This window comes from Ammospiza nelsoni, chromosome 15 (assembly GCF_027579445.1).
Source record: "Ammospiza nelsoni isolate bAmmNel1 chromosome 15, bAmmNel1.pri, whole genome shotgun sequence".
Taxonomy (NCBI): domain Eukaryota; kingdom Metazoa; phylum Chordata; class Aves; order Passeriformes; family Passerellidae; genus Ammospiza; species Ammospiza nelsoni.
The window spans coordinates 16613768-16633162 of record NC_080647.1 but is presented as its reverse complement, the minus strand read 5'-3'; the positions used below and the strand labels follow the sequence as shown (position 1 = coordinate 16633162).

At 43.3% G+C, this 19395-nt stretch overlaps 1 protein-coding gene across 1 annotated transcript in view; it reads left to right on the top strand.

The window, feature by feature from the left end:
- Positions 1–18900, top strand: part of DCX (doublecortin) — an 83521-nt gene extending 64621 nt beyond the window's left edge. The window contains exons 6-7 of the mRNA XM_059482863.1: positions 5188–5282; positions 7698–18900. Coding sequence (XP_059338846.1) covers positions 5188–5282; positions 7698–7754 — 152 coding nt within the window. The 3' untranslated portion in view covers positions 7755–18900. The remainder of the gene's footprint in view (positions 1–5187; positions 5283–7697) is intronic.
- Positions 18901–19395: the final 495 nt, after the last annotated feature.

Sequence of the window (19395 nt, the reverse complement as noted above, 5' to 3'; positions counted from 1 at the left end):
CCTGCTTAATAAGAATAAAAAAGACTGAGCTTTTTTAGTACTGAAAAATAGAAGACTCTTGTTTTCTCAGGACAGAGAGAAAAAAGAATACTATTTTGTATTCTTGTATTGAACTGGTAATAAACTAAGTGGATTTACACATCTTATAAGAACCAATATTTACATTTAGATGAGATTTTGGAGTTATCACATTCAAAAAGCAAAGAAAGCTGAATGAAGTCTGATTAATAAAAGATGATCTGACCTAGTTTTCCCCCCAGAATCTCACTCATTTAATGTGTGAAACTATTTAAAAGCAGTTTTACTTCAAATATATGCAATATTTCTGCTCTGTGTTTGCTCTCCTACCCATTTGTACCTTTTGTCTTTGTTATCTTTCCCTCTGCTGTGGTTGTCATGTGAAAACTCATGAGCATTTCCTTGGTTTTGTGTTGTTTCTGTTCTTCCCAGTTCTTTTCTGTGCAGGTTTCTGTATCCTATTCTCCCACCAAGGTCTCCAAGGCCATTGTGACATATCTGGGCACTGATGTCTGGGCAGGTTTGGAGGGGAATCTTTGGGTGAGAGGAGTCTGAACCCACCTCACAGTGAGCCTCACTGAAAAGCTCAATCCCTTTAGGCAGCCAGAGTCCTTCAGCTCCCAGGATATCCAAAAAAGTGAGGTGGCAAATCCACAGAAGCAATTTAAAAATTGTTTTCTTGGCACGGTGCATTTCTCTTACCATGAAGTCATTTAAATGAATGAATGAAAATTAAATGAATGAAGTAGAAGAAAGAAATGTCTCCCTGCTCTGAGGAGATGGGAACTCACCCCAATCCTTGTATTCCCAAGGAAATCCTTTCTCCCTTCCCTCACGAACACCCAACCCATATCTGTCCTTCCTAAGCAATGCCAGTGGATTTCTGGCAGAATTTGAGTCATTACAAAGCTTCTGTGTATTTCTAATCTCAGTCTTTCTTCCTAGGGACTCAGCTTTGCTAAAAGAGCCAGGTCAGAGCAGTGACATCCATACAAACCTCACCTGCAGGGCACCAGCCAATTCCTTCTCCTAACATGGCAGAGAAAAACTGGGCATGAGGAGCCTCTGTTCTTCTGCTCTGATCCATGAGATTCAAACAGAGTAGGGTCAGCATGAAGTTTGGCAGAATTTCTTTAACAGGCTGCTCCAATAAGGAGTCAGGCTAAGCAAAAGCCAGAGCTAAATCTCAGGGGAGAAGTACAGGAGAGAAAATAATGATGTCATTTACCATTCTTTCTTTGTTATAAAAACTTGAATTTATCTTACACAAACTGACATGCCAAACAAGGGTTCAGATGTATAAAAACATGTGCTGTGATGGGAGAGCTTGTGATTATTAAAACCAGGACAGAGTCACTGAAATTTGAAAATGTCTTTGCCTTGATTTGGCTTGGGGAGGATAGGAGCAGGGCTCTGAGGCTGCTGCAGGACCTTTAATGTCTCAGTCCACTAATGGACAGAGGGACAAAAGCACATTCAGCAGGCAGCAGCAATTAGCAAACAGACCCAGAGTGTCTGTCTGTCCTGGCTGCAGGGCTGCTCCCAGGGGTCATTATGGATGAGTGTGTCCAAGGCAGCAGATGTCTGGGGGATGCCATGAAGCCTCAGGTTTTGGCTTTTATATTTCTCAGGTTCTGTGCTGCTTTAGTGGGTGGGTCTGGGCTTCATATGAGGGGATGGTGAGCTCTGTGCACAGAGCAGGGAGACAAAACAATTCCTGCTCCAGCTGGGGACCAAGGACAAATGATCCAAATCTCAGCCCAAGAGCACAAACACCGAGGGCTGAGAGAGAAAAACAAGCAGGGTGGGACTGCATGGGCTAAAGCTGGAATGGGACAATTAACTCTGGATCCAGAGCCCCAGCAAACCTAAGCAGCACTCAGTGAATGATTCCATACCACCCAAAAAATTCCAACACTGCCTAAAAAAGGGCCTTATAAAAGGCTGAAGAAGGTCTTTTGACAAGGGCATAGAGTGATAGGACAAAGGGGGAATGGACTTATGCTAAAGGAGGGCAGGTTTAGACATAAACAAGAAATTGTTCCCTGTGAGGGTGGGCAGGCCCTGGCACAGGGTGTCCAGAGCAGCTGTGGCTGCCCCTGGATCCCTGGCAGTGCCCAAGGCCAGGTTGGATGGGGCTTGGAGCAGCCTGGGACAGTAGAAGGTCCTGGGACATGGATTGGGATGAGCTTTAAGATCCCTTCCAACCCAAACCACTCTGTGATTCTGAAATATCTGTGGGGGAAGCAGACAGAGAATTCAGCTTCCCTGGATCTCTCATCTCAAACACAACAGGAATATTCTCCATCCTCCCTCTCATGTGCTGACAAGCCTGATTTCTCTCCTGAGTAAAAAGTGCCTCATGCACAGGGGGAGGTGAGGATCCTTTGGAAAAAAAGTGCATATGCTCCTGAAATTAAAGTATATTACATATTAAGGTAAATTGATGCTGCAAAGCAAATACAATGCCATGAATAAGCCATAATGCACAAAGAATAAAATGGTGGGAAAAGGCAAGTTTGCTTATGAGCACTATTCTTCATTAGCAGGCAAAGAAAATTTAACTGGGCTTCTTCATTGTTGCTCCTGCTGCAAAATTCTGCTTTGTAATGATATCCATCCATCTCATTCCATTTCTGATTTGGATGTCACATCTGGTTTTTTGTTGATGCTCATAAAATATTTACAATGCCTGCTGTAGCACTTAAAACTCTCATTGTATTAGGGAATTTCTGTCCTGCCCTGCAGCAATCACATTCATTTTGCTGCACACTGGCTCTGCTGTTGTTCCAGTCTTGTTTATGGAAAGGAAATTGGAGTTTCTTGCAGAGTTGTTAGGTGGCATTCTTCAGCTTAGGATCAGTGACAATTGGAGATAAAGCAAGAGGCATTTTAGAAATTGGAAATGGATTCTAGCTAATGGAGATTATATCAGTCCTCTTGTTCCCCACGTTTTCTCTAATAGGAAACACAAATTCACTCAGTGAAATAAAACATAAAAGAGTTCCAAGTTATTTTTTTTACTGAATTGCCTTCATTATTTGGCATACAGTTAGAGAACTCTACTTTGTTTCCCACCAGCCTGGAGGGCAGCTCATTTTGTAGAGTGGCACAGCTCAGTGCAGGAGCCAGCAGGAAACAGCTCCTGCCTTTCCAGAACGGATTTTTCCCACTATCAATAAAGCATGGTTTGAGTAAGATAAGGAGGTGAAGTGTCACTCTGTTCCCCAATTATCTATAAATCATTATTTCTACCACCTTTTAAAAATATTCATTTCCTCAGTTAGGTGCATTTGTAATAGGAAAAAAGCTGTGTGTGATGAATACCCTCCTCTTGCAACAGGTAAGGATGGATGTGAAGGCAGAGGAGCCACATCACCATGAATTTGTTGCTTTTAGGTGCTGGCAGCTCCTCCTTTGTCCCAGGGCTTTGAGCATGTGAAAAAAGCCAATCACTTGTTTTTAAAATTTTAAAAGTTTAATAGTAATAAAATGGTTATAAAAATAGTAATACAATTAGAATAATAATTTGGACAATTTGAATTAGGATAATATGAGACAATAAAGACAAAGAGTTACAGACAGTCTGGGTTCCTCTTTCTGAGCAGCACCAGCCCAATAAAGGACTCACGTTAACGGAGGATTAACCCTTAAAAACAACAGCCTGTTGCATATTCATACACCTCATACATGATGCATAAATTCCATTCAAACACAGGATTCTGTCTGGTCATCATCAGCTTCTTCCTCTGAATCCTGACAGCGCCTTCGAGGCGGGAAGAAGTTCATTTCTTCTGATAAGAGAGCAATAAATTCTCTTTCTCTGAAAGATTCAGGTGTCCTGTGGCTGCTATCTCACTGCAAGTCCTTTCTTTAAAAAAAGTATCCTACATAGCATAGTTTCTATTTTAACAATTTTTATAACCTAAAACTATATTTAACACAGTAGTTAAGAGAATTAGTACAGCATTACTTTCTAACACAACACATCTAATATTCATTTTAATATTTGCGAAAAGCCAATCATAAAATATGCATTTTTCACAAGCACATGTTTCTTTTCACACCTGCTTGACCTCTGCCTTTGCTGCAAAGCTGAGCTCCCCCTGTTCCTCACAAGGAGGTAACAGAGAAGAGCAGTGAGGTTTTGTGAGGCTTTAAAGCAAGAGCTGTGCTGGTTTGGCTCTTAAAAATACAATATCCACACATTTTACTCTATGATACTTTATACACTTCTTCAGTCTCCTCCAGACACTCAAGTACTTGATGAATTTTAAGTAACTGATTTGTAGATTCAGCTGTCACAATTGAAAGCATAATTCTATCAGGCTCTTTGGTCACTTAATCCCACCCACAGCAACTACAGCCAGGGCATTCCATGATGCTGTTTGTCTAATTTTTATGTCTATCATTGACATTTGACATTGCTTGGGTAAGATTCAGGATATCTTCAGCCTCTGGTTTCCATTCATGCACTTAAACAGTTTGAGAACACAGAAATTGTCTTTCGGTTTTTCTGATGATATGTGCCTTGGATTGTCTTGGTGAGTATTTGTTGTGTGAAATATTGCTCCCTCTATTTATTTTGTGTCTCCCTGTATTTTGCAGCTGGAATCCTTGAGTTATGTTTAAAGCTATGCTGTTCACTTGTTTTGTTTTTTTTTTTCCTCCTGCGAACACGAATAAACCTTGGTGTTAAATGTTCGGAGACCTTCCATCTCCCCAAAGGGGAAAACCCTTCCCCTTGCGTGAGGGTGTTCACAGGGGTCTTAGGATGAGGGAAGAGATGAGGATCTGACTCCATGTTTCAGAAGGCTGATTTATTATTTTATGATATCTATTACATTAAAACTATACTAAAAGAATGGAAGAAAGGATTTCATCAGAGGGCTGGCAAAGCTAAGAATAGAAAGGAATGATAACAAAGGCTTGTGGCTTGGACTCTCTGCCCGAGCTAGTGATTGGCCATTAATTACAAACAACCACATGAGACCAATCCCAGATGCACCTGTTGCATTCCACAGCAGCAGATAACCATTGTTTACATTTTGTTCCTGAGGCCTTTCAGCTTCTCAGGAGGAAAAATCCTAAAGAAAGGATTTTTCATTAAAAGATGTCTGCGACACCCTTGCTTGCCTGATGTCCAGCTTGTGTTCTGTTTCCTGGCAGCCAACGGGACCTCCAGCAGCCAGCTGTCCACCCCCAAGTCCAAGCAGTCGCCGATCTCCACGCCCACCAGCCCCGGGAGCCTCCGCAAGCACAAGGTATTACGTTTCTTATACCTTACTACACCTCCTTCTGCCTCAGCCCCTCAGCTCTGGGGGACACTCATGTCATGGCCATATCCTCTGGAAGAATAACAACAACTCATGTTCAAACAGGGCAGTTTGGCTCTTCACCTGTAAAAGTTGTCCTTTAGGGCCAGGTGGTGAGCAAAGCCTGACTCCTCCCCTGGAGTTGTTAATGTGTGCTGGAGATCATCCAAAGGGATCAGTGGAGACAACTTAACCATGAGCTTGTGCCACTATTTGAAAAAATCATTGATGGATGTGGTTTCATGTCAACCCTCCCGGCCTGAAAAGCTTCAAGTGCTGGCAAATCAGGCCCATTAAAGAGCAGAAGCAACACAAATGTTACTGGAGCTCTCAGACATCACTTTAATGATGCTCCTGAAGAATTTAAGTTTTTTTTTTTAATTATTTAAGGCAGTGCTCTGTTTTACAGGAATCAGGTGATTCTTACAGATGGTGTGGTAATTGTGCTGTGGAACAGGCCAACAGGTAGCACAGCATCCTGGCAGGGACCAGGAAACCTGTGCTGGCTCATGGATAATTCATGCATTGATTTATTTAAAAGGTACAGCAGTTGTCACAGCTTGTTCAGTTCCTGTTATTCAGGGCCACTGTGTGCTGAGTTCTGACTTTCATTTCTGTGGGCCTTTGCATTTCTGGAATAGCCACAGTGCTGCTTCCAACAGTTTTCACTTGTTCTGGGAATTGGAGCTTGGGCACAAAAGAAGGTGTGAGAGGAAGTCAGGTGGGTTTCTCTTTAGTAAAACAGAATCCACCTCTCAGCCTGACTCTGAAAGCATTGACTCAAAGATTTTGAAGAGTAATTTAAAAATTCTGGTGGTGCTGAGGTTTTGCAGTCAGCAGCCACGTGGAACCCACCGTGGGGCAGCTTGCAATGGTTGAACCAATTCTGTTTAACAAAGGCATAGCTGGATCCAAATGCAAACTGTGTTTTCCTCAGGACCTCACTCTGTTCTCAGCTGCTCACTCTAAGTTTGAGAAAACACACCAAATTTAACACAATGTGTCCAGATTTATTATTCATTTATAATTGAGGACAGAATCTGGCCCATGGTCTGAGTTCATCCCTTCAGCAGCAGTAATGCTGCAAACCTGCATCCTTTGCTTCAGCATTAGGAACAATAAATATTTTCCAAACTTTCCATCTCATTGAGAGCTTTGGAGATGAGGATTTGTTTCTTGCTCAAGACAAGTAAAACTCACCTTTTTAATGTTTTATGTATGTTTGCAGCTGGCTGATTTATGACCTTTCCAGTGCAGCCCTGAGACCATTTGTAATAGATGGAGACCGCTGAGGGCAAAGCCAACCCAGCTATGATTTTCTCCACTAAGTTAAGCCAATCAGCAAACACTAATTCAGCATTTTAGGTTACCAGAATATTCATGCATCATTGTCTTTCTCCCAGAAGCAATTTCCTGCTTATGGTAAAACCACTTTTCTCTCCTTAAAGCTCAAGTGATAAACGCTTAGGTTGAGTTCACCACAAAGTCCTACTTTACCTCTTCTTATATCAAGATTTCTGGGTTTTCTTTCCCAAATACTTGGTATTTTCTTCATTTTGCTCACAGTTATTACCTGTGTGTGGGTCAGAGCTCAAAAAGGTCCCAGGAGAGCTCTTGAGCTCATTCCTGTACCTTGTCCCACACAGAACTTTTAACAAATGCAATGAAATGGTTACACCAGAAAGGGACACAGCAAAAGCTTTACATTGAGCATTTGATCCAAATAACAAACTTGAGATTATTTTATTAACCTTTCCAACTGATTAGAAGTCACTTAAAATAAAGAATAAACCATGGAACATGTGATTTTCCTGGAGATTTGTCCTGAGGGCAGCTGTCAAACCAAGGTAAGACTCTTTATTTTGGATTCAGGTTTAAAGAGATGTGTTTAAGGAATGATGCTGCTCTTTCATGCATGTGCTGGAATGGCCACATTGATCCAGAACAATAAAAAAACACTTCTGAAACTTATCCCTGAATAGTCATCAGGAACAGAGATGCACTTGCTGGAATGGACACATTGATCCAGAGTAATAAAAATAAACAGTTCTGAAATTTATTCCTGGCCAGTCATCAGGAACAAAGATGCACTTGCTGGAATGGACACATTGATCCAGAACAATAAAAAAATGCCTGAAACTTATCCCTGACCAATCATCAGGAACAGAGATGCTCTTGTTCCTCTGTGCAAGGAGCCTGCCTTGATTTTAGCCTGGAGCTCCCTGGATTCTGGTAATCCCAGCCCAGTCACCAGCACATTCCACCCTCTGGAATGTGAATTTCAGCCTCTCAGCTGCTTCCCTTTGCGTGGCCAAGTGTGGGAGCTGATGGTGAAGGTTAACATTTTCCCCTTTCTCCCTACAGGACTTGTACCTGCCTCTGTCTTTGGATGACTCGGATTCCCTGGGAGACTCCATGTAGAGCGAGATGTCCACGTTGCATTTGGGATACAGCAAAGTTCCTCTGCCACACAAGCAGATCGGTGACTGGTGCTTTCAAGTCAAAGGACAAGCAGTTAAATGTCATTTTTGTTCTGTGATTTCTCCTCTCTGTGCCACAAACCAACACCTGCCAGTCTATAGAGATAGAGGGATACCATTCTTCTTAAGTCACAGGGGTGCAAAATGGGCATTGTGAGAAATTTGGGGCCTCCGTGCCAAGGATTCTGTGCATTTCCCATTTTCTTCTGTTGTTTCCTCTGCTGCTGCAACCATGTGGTTTTCCTGGTGTTAGTAAAGTAGTTCCCCTGGAGGTGTGCGAATGGAGCCCTTGCTGGGCAGTTTGCAGGTGATGTTCCCCACCTGTGCAAACTGCCAGCTCACCTGCTCCTCATTCACAGCCCCAGTTTTGGCACCTGCATTCTAAAGAGTCTTGGTTTTATTGTGGAGAGCAGGAAGGGAATTTCTAGTTGGATGCTTAATATGCCAGCAGAAGCTTGGATGAGATTAGGAACGATTGTGTCAGATGCTAAGTAAGGTTAGTACAATAATTCAAATTATTCAAATATTGTTTGGGATTTTTTAAAAATAATTAAGCAAAAACCCCCATAAATCAGCTGAGTTATCTGGTGTAGAACATCTTCCACATGCAATGCTGCTAGCTGGTAACAAATATTTATACCTCCCCTATGGTATCTCTCTATCTCTGTTTGTAACAGTAATGCCTTGTGAACAGCCAACACTGAAAACACTGTGAGAATTTGTTTTCAGGTTTGACACCCTATAGGTCACTTTTTATAGCAAAAAAAAATCAATACACTTTTTATAAAGGAAAACCTTTTATCTGTGTTTTGGGAGTAAGGATTCAAGCTCCTTCTTTTTTATAAAAGCTGGTAATTTTCTTTTGTTTAAAAAACACGTTCAGAAAAAAAAAATGTACAAAAAAAACCAACCACAACTGCAGAACAATAATAACAGCAACTCAGTTTAGAAATCCTGTCATCACTGCCAAAACAGACACGTGTAGGGGGGGGAAAATGGTCAGTTCAAAATATTGAATGTTTTGATAGTTTTTGTAATGTTTAAGACTACGTATTTGGTTTTTTACACTTCAGTATTCCTAACTATGGCCAGATTCTCTACTTATATAACAAATGAAGTTTTGTGGTGTTCTAAAAACCTGTATTTTAAGAAACTCTTCTATCTGAGAAAAAACAAACTCGCTGTATTTAGAGAAGCTTTTGCTTTTTATTAATCAGTAATGCCTCCTCCAGAATGCAAATTCATCTCCTCACGCAGGGCTGGTGGTTTTTACTGCGCCAAAGCTTCGTCCTAGGCCAGCTGCCACTGCCTCCCTCCCTCATGGAACAAGCTTTGATGAAACTGATTCTTGCAGAACTTTACCTAATTGAAATCTGTGCAATCAAGCCTTTCTTTGTTGCTCTATTTGCTTTTTTCTATTTTTTTTTCCCCAACATAGACACCTACTCCCTGTTGCCTTGCAGCCCCTTGTGGTTAGGATGGATTTCATCCTCGTGATGTTTGATGCTCCATGAATGCTGGGTTGTTCCCAAAGCCACTCCATGTTTTGTTTGCTTGCATTGCTGGGATGAAACAATCTGTGCAGGCTGCATCTTTTGAGGCTCGTGTGATCATACTTACAATGCAACTTTTTAAAAGAGATTTATCAGAGAGAGGCCAGGATTGGGAATTGTCAAGGGGTCAGAGTTATCATGCACCAAATTTGCACCCAGTGGTCTTAGTGCATGATCATTTACAGCCAGAGTTTTGCACAAGGAGCCATTTGTTCTCACTGATAGCTTCATTTGATTGAATAACTTCTCTGACTGCACAACTGCTAAATGGTCATTTTAAATATTGTAAATAGAATCTGGGGTTAGTTCACAGGCTAAGGGCTCGTTGAGGGTTTATGGGGGGGAAAGATGGTGCTGTGGACAAAGCTTGGGTGCAGCAGTCAGCACACCTCTAAGCCCTTGGCACTGCTGAATTTTGTGTCTGAATGGGAGCAGGTCTCTGAGTAACCCTGTGCCTCAATCTGTCTGTCTGTCCCTGCAGGGACAGCTCTGTTCTACCTCACTGGGGGTTGTGAGGCCAAATGTTGGTTAACATTTGTCAAGTGCTTTCAGATCCTCTAACAGAAGGTGCTGAAATATTCTGGGTGCAGAGTTGGTTATGGGTGCTAATTTTTGGCTGTTTAATCCTGTGAGTGCTACTGCAGAAGCTGGTCATGAGCAAAAAGGATTTTTTTCAGCATAAGGATGTCAAAGGCCTTTGTTATGCTAATAACAATATTATTCATCAGAGCTTTTGTCTTAGGGAAAGCTTTAGTGGGACAGATAACTTGACATGCTTTTACGCTCTCCTCTGTTGTGCTGGTGGAAATCTCAGAGTCCCTCCCTGAGTCTCTGCCTGTGCAGGGACCCTGAGCAGTCTCCATGGATGGACTGGAGCTGCAGCCCAGGGTGTTGTCACACTGTGACAGAGGCCACTCCTGTCACAGTCAGGGAGAGCCTGTCCTGCCACCTTTCCTCAGATAGGAGACCAGCCATGCAGTCCCACCCAGGTTCTCGTGCTGCTCAGTGCAGGATGCTCACCACAGATCCAGCAGGACACCCAAATCTGGGCTGCTCTCTGCAGCCTGAGCTGCTGGTGGGACGAAAGGAATCTGGGAGATGCTCTCACCCAGTTTGTGTAAGAGAAAGCAGGATCCCAAGGGAGGAGTGATGCTTTGTTTGGATGGTTGTTGAGCAGGGGCTCCTTTTCTTCCTGCCAAAAGCTCTGTTTGGTTATTTGGAGATGCTTTTCCTGGTGCAGCATCACTGAGGAATCACTGAGCTCTTCTTCCTGAGCTGCACCTGGTGACACATCCCAGACCTGATCTCCCTTGGGAATGCAGCTTTGTTTGCATCAGGATCATCCTGTGGTGGGGCTGAGCCCAGCAATTCCTTCAGGGAATTAGGGGGACCTTGAAAAGGCCTAAAAGGATTAAATTTAATTGTTCAGTGGGAAAAATAGCCATTCAAACCAGCAGAAGCCACAAAGAAAACAGGGTATGAGGTCAGACTCCCAAGTTTTAAGAAGCAATTTTCTAGGTAGAAATGCCTGGGCAGTAGAAGTCAGTGAGCATTTCAGCTGTAGCATAGAGTGAAGTCTGTATTAATGCCAATATTGCATGAGTTCTTGTACAGAAATGCATGTGGAATGTGACACACATTCAGAACTAGTTATCTTCGGCTTTGTAGGATCCCTCATCTAGATTTGAATACAAAGAGAAACAGTGCACAGGCATCAGACCTTAGTCACTGAACCAGAAGAACAGCTGTGATTCAGGAAAAAAACCTAAAAGCTTAAATTTTAGCACGTGCTTTACTCCTGTTGACTTTTCATGAGATTAAGCTTCGATTTGGTCAGAAAGCTTTCCTGAACTGCTGTGAATTAGTAATTACTTCCAATTTACTATGGCAATTCCAGACCCTGTGAGATCCTGGAGCAATGATAGTAATTCCACTATATACTCCACAGTTCACCTTTCATATTTTTATATTTTTTTTTTACACTTACAAGCACATAAAGCTCCACATGATATGAGGATTTGCCATATTAATTCTGCTATAAAAACCCTGTCTAATTTGCCTCATGAGGCTGCCTTTAGTGCTTTCAAAGCCTAATTGAATCACTGAGACTATATTGTTTTAAAACAATACAGTATTTAAAAACAAATTGGAGAAACTCTTGAAGTAGCAGGGCTTTGTTTCTTTGAAATCTGTCTTTATTCAGAATAATTTAGCAAATTTGCATATTAAGATCCCTGTTTCAGGCACAGTCATTAGGAAGGAATTGTACAGACAGAAAGGTTTAGCATTTTTACACTCAGGTGATGGTCTTGACTGTAGAAGATGAGAGCAATGCAGCAAAACCTTCAGCCTTGGGATTTTTATCACTTGAAAAGCATTTATAATCCTGAAGTTTCTGGTTTAAAGCCTCATCTGGTATATGATTTGGAGCTAGTTCAGTTCCACCAGCTAAATATCTTGAAGTGATTTGGAAAGAGTTTGATAATGAGATTTTACTTTTTGGTGGGAGTTGGGAGCAGCTTTTCCCTACCGCTGTCTGTGTTTCCAATATCTGCACATTATTTATTGTCTTCTCAGGAGTTAGAAACCCAAATTGTGTTATTTCCATAGATAATAGAAGAATCCTGCTTAGAAAACAGCTTCCACATCTCTCTCACCCTCAGCTAACACATGTATAGGCACATAAAAATCCACACACTTGGTCGAGCTGCCATTTCTCTCTCATTTGCTTGTTCAGTACTTTTGAAGGGGAAAAAAAGGAGGCAGAACCAAAAATTGTGGCAAACAGCAAAGCAGTGTCACACCTAGGCATTTCCAATGGGAAGCAAGGGCATTGAAGTGTTGGTTTCTCTTTAATCACATGGATAACATTTCCTAGGATGCCTTGACTTTGCCTTTTCATGCCTTTGAGGTCAGTGCTGCTCTTCCTGAAGATTCCCAGCATAGCCTGTGGGATGCTCTGGCATTCCAGGCTGGATCCCTACCCAGACACTGTTCCAGGGACAGCCATCCCTGGAAGTGACATTTTCTCTGCAGGGCTCCAGTGTGGATTTTGCAGCCTGAGCCCTCTCCAGTGTGCTGAGAGCACTGGAGTGATTTTACCGCTGACCTCTGTGGTGCCCCACAGCCATGCAAAGTAACCAAGGGCTCTCTTCCACTGTAGCAGAGGCAGAATCATTTTTAGAGAAAGAGATAAAAAATAGCCAAGTAGATATAAAATTAGCCTAGAAAGTGTCTCCTCAAGCCAAGACAATCCATAACCAGAGGAAAGCTCTGTAGTGGTGTGTTTGCCACACGCCAGGTGCTGATCATGGCCACGATGGAATAAAACAGCTTTTTTTTCCACGTGGTGACTTAGGCTCCAGGTCAATTTTCTGGTTGCTGATGGAAGCAGGCTGGGACAGTGTTTGGGACTGGTGAGGTTCTTTGTAGAAGCAAATGGATGGCAGGAGATGAGGATCTTTTTTTCAGTGTATCTAAAGAGTCAGGCCAGTCCATACAACAGGATGAGTGTTGGACAAGACACTCATCAAGACACCTGGAAGGGATCCAGCTGGAACCCCACCCTGCTGTGATGAGAGCAGGAAGGTGAAGACTTAAGTGCCTTCTAACACGCCCTGGGCTTCAGAAAAGCAGCACTGTGCATGTGCCCAGCAAGGCCTGGGGTTCAATGGCCTTGACCACAGGAGACAGGGCACACTTCAATTCTCGAGGTGTTTAGCACATCTCTTAAATATTGCTGTCTCCAGAACCACAGAATTCTTCTGGCTGTCCCATCTGCATGAATCTGAGCCTCTCCACAGTATCTCAGGAAATGTTACAGCTGAGCCTTGTGTCTCACAGCTGCTCCTCAGTGTGGAGAGAACAGGGCTGGGTTCTGCTGCAGTGGTTGTTGATTCTGCTGTTCAGATGTTCTTCATCCTCCTCCTCCTCTGCTCCTGGCTCGAGAGCTGGCTTCTCCTGGTGCCTGCAGGTGAAAGGCTGGGAGCAGCAATGTACAGACCCCTCTTTGCTTTGTTTTGTTTCCTCTGGAACAGCTCTAGTCAGTGATGGCTGAAGGTTTGAGGCCAAGGTGACAAGCCCACATTTTAACAGGGAGAGGGGAGATTTTCAGGGAATTTAGGTAGGTGGGTGGAAAGGGTTTTTCCTGCAATGCCATTGCACAGCTGCTCTGACAGGATCCCAGCTGCAGGGCAGGTGTGAGTACTATACCTGCAGAGGAAAATGTGGAGCTTTGGGATCACAGACCACTGTCCACCCCTCAGGACAATGCTTAGAGGAGGTTAAACACATCAACACCTATTTCTGGCCAACAGATGAGCTTCTGGGCAAATGAGAATCAAACCTAGTGGATTCAGCAGTGGGGTTTCAGAGCCATTGGGGTTTCAGAGCTGTTGGGGTGTGGCACTACTCTGGACAGATCACTTCTTCTTGTGCCAGTGCACAGAGGGGTGGGCCCAATACTTCCCTCCATCTGTAGCTTGCTTTGAGATAAGCTGATACAAAGAGCTTGATTTTAAAATGTATTTATTGCTCAGCAATTCTGAGCATGTTACAGAAGCAAACTGGCAAGTCTCTCACAGAACTCTGGCTCCCTCAAAACTCTGCTGTAAATAAGTATTTCAGTCATGGGGAAAGAGAGACACCTCATTTTTAGTTCCCCATTGAAACCATGGGGGAGCCAGCAGCATCCCTGGGAGGAAGGAGATACCCTCATCCAGCAGCCCATTTCTTTCCTGCCTCATACAGCCCCCACTGCCCCTCTTTTTGTTAGATGTACTTGCACATATCAGGGCAATTCGTGCTAGTAGTCAAAATATGGGCCTTATGTTTATAAACAGTGAATAAGTCTAATTATTTCAGTGGCTTTCTAGCAAGAAAACAGTGGACCAGATGTTGGAAACCTTCTTGTTTAGAAATTGTTCATGGTCAGATGTCTGCACGGGAGAGAGCAGTGTCCCTGCTTAGTGCACCTGAGCTCACCTCTTGTGACTCTTGCTCTTTATCACCTTAGCAGGTAGCAGGTGAAATCCTGTGATATTCTGTTTCCCTCTTGAACTCAGAGCTCTTGAGCCAGTTTGGAGGGTCCCTAGGTCTGACAGTTTATCACTCAAAGTGAAGAAAAAGGAGGATGCCCAAAGGGAATTAACAAATCTTGGCAGTAATTAATGTGTCAGCTGAAAAAGAGAAAGCTGGCATCATCAGGGAAAGATGTCATGATGGAAAACACAGGGAATGAAGGGGAAAGCCTGTTCTTAGAGGAATGGTGGGAGATGTTTGTTAGGAGGTAGGTGGTGAGTCATGAAATGAGCTGGAGCTTCAGAGAAACTCCAATGGCAGAGAGGGCACTGGGACATGTCAGTGCCACTGATGTATGGGAATAATGAGAGACAAAAGGCAAGAAATTCCAGGGACAAACAAAGAAGGAGGCCGGGGCTCACTGAGGATCAGCTTGGTGTGGACAGAAGAGCAGCAGCAGCTCCTGGCTATTGTTGAGAGTGATGTCCCTGCAGGTACCTGGGCCAGGGGGTGGTGTCTGTCCACAGCAGTGTCTGTCCCTCTCCCCTTGGCAGAAGTAAAGCCAAACCTTTTTCCTAAATTCAGTTGAGTTACTTGTGAATTTAATCCTAAACCACAAAATAACTGACTCATGCAAACACTTTTTTTGCTGTACAATCTCAGATTATTCGTTTTGTGGCATAAAGATTGCATCTCTTTTATTTCCATAAATTCTCAGACACTCAATACAATGCAAACAGAACCCAATACACCTAATTTTCTGCTGCTTTAACCAGGCAGAAGCTCCTCTGTAATTAATTTATGAATCTATCTGGTCCAAGGTTGGTCTCCTGTTTCAAAGATTGATTGCAGTTGATAATTCTTGTGTGATTGATTACTTGAGTGCAGATTCAGTTTCCTGGGTGACAGCTGCAGCCTTTGCAGAGAAAAGCTCACTGACCCCAGTTATCAAGTGATCTCTTGTATGGACCTTGAATAGCAAGTTGTAGATGGGAGATATTTTGTATAGTTTAATTATAGTTACTGATAAAATTATAGTTACTGAAATAGTTTGCTGAAATACATTACAAGTTTTAGAATTGAAAATTAAATAAGGAACCTCGTAAAATCAGGGCCTACTCCATATCTTTTGCTTCTAAAGAGTGTTGACTTTATCTCACTTCACTCTCACTCAGTCTACCAACAGACATGCCCTGAACCCAGCAGGTTTATGGGACTAGAAGTAGTATTTCTATTTTTACCAGTATTTTTCTACTCCAGTCCCAGCTAGTACCAGGCAGAATAGAGATTTGTGGTTGGCTTGGTTTTTAGAGAAAAGCATTGCCAAATGCCTCTGAAATAAAAAGGAAGGTTGGGTTCATTTTAGGTGACTCATCTACACTCAAGGCTGCTTTTGAGTTTTATCCAAGCTGGTTCTTCCATCTCTCTTTGCAGGAGTTATAGATAGGAAATGGAGCTAAATTGGAGTCACACTTGCACAGGGGGGTTGTTGCAGAGCACTGGGACTCACCTGGACATGCAGGCAGGATGGAACACATGGTGGCACCTGGTCAGAGACAGCCAGAACCAAACCTGAGCTCTGGGAAACCCATGCACAGGGTGAGACTTGGGAAATACCTGAAAGGGACCAAAGGATCCCAACCTTGGGTCCAGGCCCAGTTCTTAACATGACAGATTTTATTTTCAGAGAATACCTGAGAAACATTTTTGTGGGGTTTGTTTTCGTTGTTGTTTGGGTTTTTGGGGTTATGTTGATGGAATATTTTGTCAGTTTTTTTAAATTACAGCATGGCTGCTTTTCTCTATCTGCTTCCAATCACTGCAGAGCATGTATTGATGGACTTGTAATTCACTTTCCTTAGCAGGTGGCAGGTGACATCCTGTGATATTCTGTTTCCCTCTCATGCTGACCATACAGTCACAGGGGGGTTACAGAACACACAGCTTTTTTTTTCCTTTCTCTCCCTCTCTTTAAGACAGAGGAGCTTTTTCCAGATTTAGTGTGATGTCTAATGATGCATCTGCCTAAAAAGAAGAATGTCTAGGGAATTAATTGCACTTAATTGGTGTTTTTAGATATGGTGAAGCAGGAGTATTGAATGTAAGAACAAGGGAGCCTGTGAGTTATAATTACATGCTGAATTCTGACATGTGAAATTGTTGTTAGTTTGCTTCTTATTTAAATGATGGGTGATCCAAGCAGCTTGAGCACCGTGGCAGTCCTAGCACAGCTGTGATTAGCAATTAGAAGACACCCAGGGTCTTTTGGAAAGAGGAAACCTGTCTAGCCAAAACTCTTCTGTTCTCTGAAATGACACATTCCCCTCCATAATCCTCTGGATTTTGTGACACAGAAGTGTCACAAAGCTAGCCTGGAAGCACGGGAAAGGAGGATCAGCCTGCTGGCTTTGCTGTCACCAGCCTTTGTCTGCTTTTTCAGTGACAAACCCTGTCCCAAGCAGGATCCTTCCTGTCTGGAGACCAGGAACTGCCTTTGCTCAGGACCCAGAGCTCAGAGCCAGCACCCAGCAGTGCTGAGGGAGGGAGATGTGCAGCTCAACTGGAACCTGATGGTGGATTTCTGTCTCAGACCATGCATTGAGTTCATATGATTTCCTCATTAACGACAAAGCTGCAATATAATATAACAGAACTGAGAGGCCACCATGGATTTTCTCTCGTGGTTCAGAGGGTGGGGGTTGGAGGGGCAGCTGGGTTTAAAGTTTAGCTGGTATACTTTAAACTCTGTGTACATAACCTTGGAGGACACGGGGGTGGGAAGGGGTCCGTGGTTATTTTGGTGGGATTGGTAAACTTCAGGATGTTTTTGTTTAAAGAGTAAGGTATTTAATTAATGACATTGTACAAAGAGTTATTAATTTAAATGGTGCTTTTGTTCTCCTACCCCAGACCTGTCTAACCTTTCTTTTTGGCAAGCCTGCAGCAATGCTGATCATATTGACTTTTGTACCTTGGGGGAGTGTGTGGAAGGGGAGGGGAAATGCTTTTCTCTTCAGACAAATAACGTTGCCCATAGTTAACTTCCTGCTTGGATATGTACCTTGAATTCCCTTTATGCTGAGTTTTTATGTGAAGGTCTCTTCAAAGGGACAGAACAAGCAGAGGTTATTCCAAAAGATCTCAACTGTATCATCTTGTAATATATTGCAGCTTTATGCCAATGATTCCTTGCTTACCTGTACACAGTCCATGCATGTTTTGAACTAATTTTGCATTCTCCATTTGTGGTGAGTTACTTAGCATTTTAACCACCTTTTGTGCCATTCAACTTGTACAGAAAACATTTTTATTGACATTTTAAAGGGAGGGGGAAGAAAATAAAAAGACCCCTTCTGCTTTCTAGTTGTAGGTAGAACTCAGTTACTTAGCAAACAGATGTAGATGAGTGGTTGTAGTGTTAGAAATGTTGGCTTGCTCGTGAACAAGCTCTTGAGAGTAAATGCATGGTCCTGTACCTCTCTTTTCTTAATTAGCTCTTCCTTTCCTCCTGGAAAGATTCTCTCTCTCTCCCTCTCTCTTACTCTGTCTTTGTCTCTCTCTCTCTCGTGGTTGTAAAGTACAGATTTGGGCATAAATAAAATGGTGAACGACCAGGTTTGAAAAGCAGTTCTCAACAGGTTCTCTGGGGGAACGTACTTCTCGCGGTGCCTTGCCTTGGCACGTTGATCAGATCCAACCTGCAGGACCCAGCAGGAGCAGGAGCTCAGCCCCCGGTGCCTGTGCCCGAGCTGGGGGGCCAGTGCAGCCTTGGGGAGGCTGGCTCTGCTGGAGGGTGAGGCGCTGCTGGACCTCTGCAGCTGAGGCAAGAGGCGCGGGCGGCGCAGGCCGTGGCCTCCACTCCTGCTGCTGGTGGTGGTGGGGGTGATGTCCCTGGGACGCGTCCCACGGCCCCTGATTTGCGGAGTTTGCACACACTTTTGATTTTCCTGGATACACAGCAAGGGGGTGGGGATGGGATACGGGAATTGTGTTGTTGGGGGGCCTGTAAACAACTCCTTCTCCACACTCCTGAGCTCTGAGTTGAGTACAAGGGGCTTCTTGTTTGTTAGCTGTGGTTCTGTTGGCAGTGGAAGACAGAAAATGGGCAAAGCCTTGGAAAAGATGTGGTCACTCACAAAGATGCGTTTTGTGAGAAATGGACTTAAAGAAACCCCAAAAAGCCGTGCCACAAAATCACAAAGCGTACCTAGATCCACACCTCTATTCCCTATGGCTCTTCTCCCTTAAAAGAATTTCCTTTTGTCAGAAGATTTGACTAGGAAAAAATTCCATTTTTGTGAGGTGTTGTGAACTGTTTTTACTATTTGTAATAACCATCCCAGGTCTGAGTATTCCTGTAACTCAATGCCATGCAGCAGAGAACCTGTCCACTTTATAGCTTTGCTCTCAATATTTGTTACTCATTGTTTTCTCATCTAAATGTACATTTGCAAGATGTGTGTAATGTCATTTTCAAAAAATAAAATTTGGTTTCAATATTTAGGCCGATAAAAACCTTTCTGAGGCTTTTATTTGTCGAGTGTGTGTTGACCGTGACTTGTGAATTATAGAACACTCATTCACTGTGGTACCTCAGCTTTCCCAATCTGCCCCACTTGTATAAAGGCAGAAAAAAAAAGAGGCTGGGGAGGGAATTTGATGCCCCTGAATTAGTTACGATACAAATCTGCTGACTGAAGCAGCCCAACCTGTGCAGGACCCATCCTTTTGCCTAAAGGGATGAGCTCTATGTGCGTCCCACTCTGGGAGAAAAGGGGGAAATAGGGGCAAATCTTTCCCTGTGTGAGCCCTGCAGATAAAACTGCAGATTCAGAGCAGCAAACGTGGCCCCCATCTGAACTTTGCCCTGGCATCCAGAGCCTGGGCAAGGCCTGTGCAGTCCCACATAAGTTTGGGGAAGTTTGGTGACATTTGAGAGCTGCACTGTGTTTGTCCTGCCTTCCCACACAGGCCTGACAAAGCTCCAAGTTTTCCTTTCCCGGCCTCTCT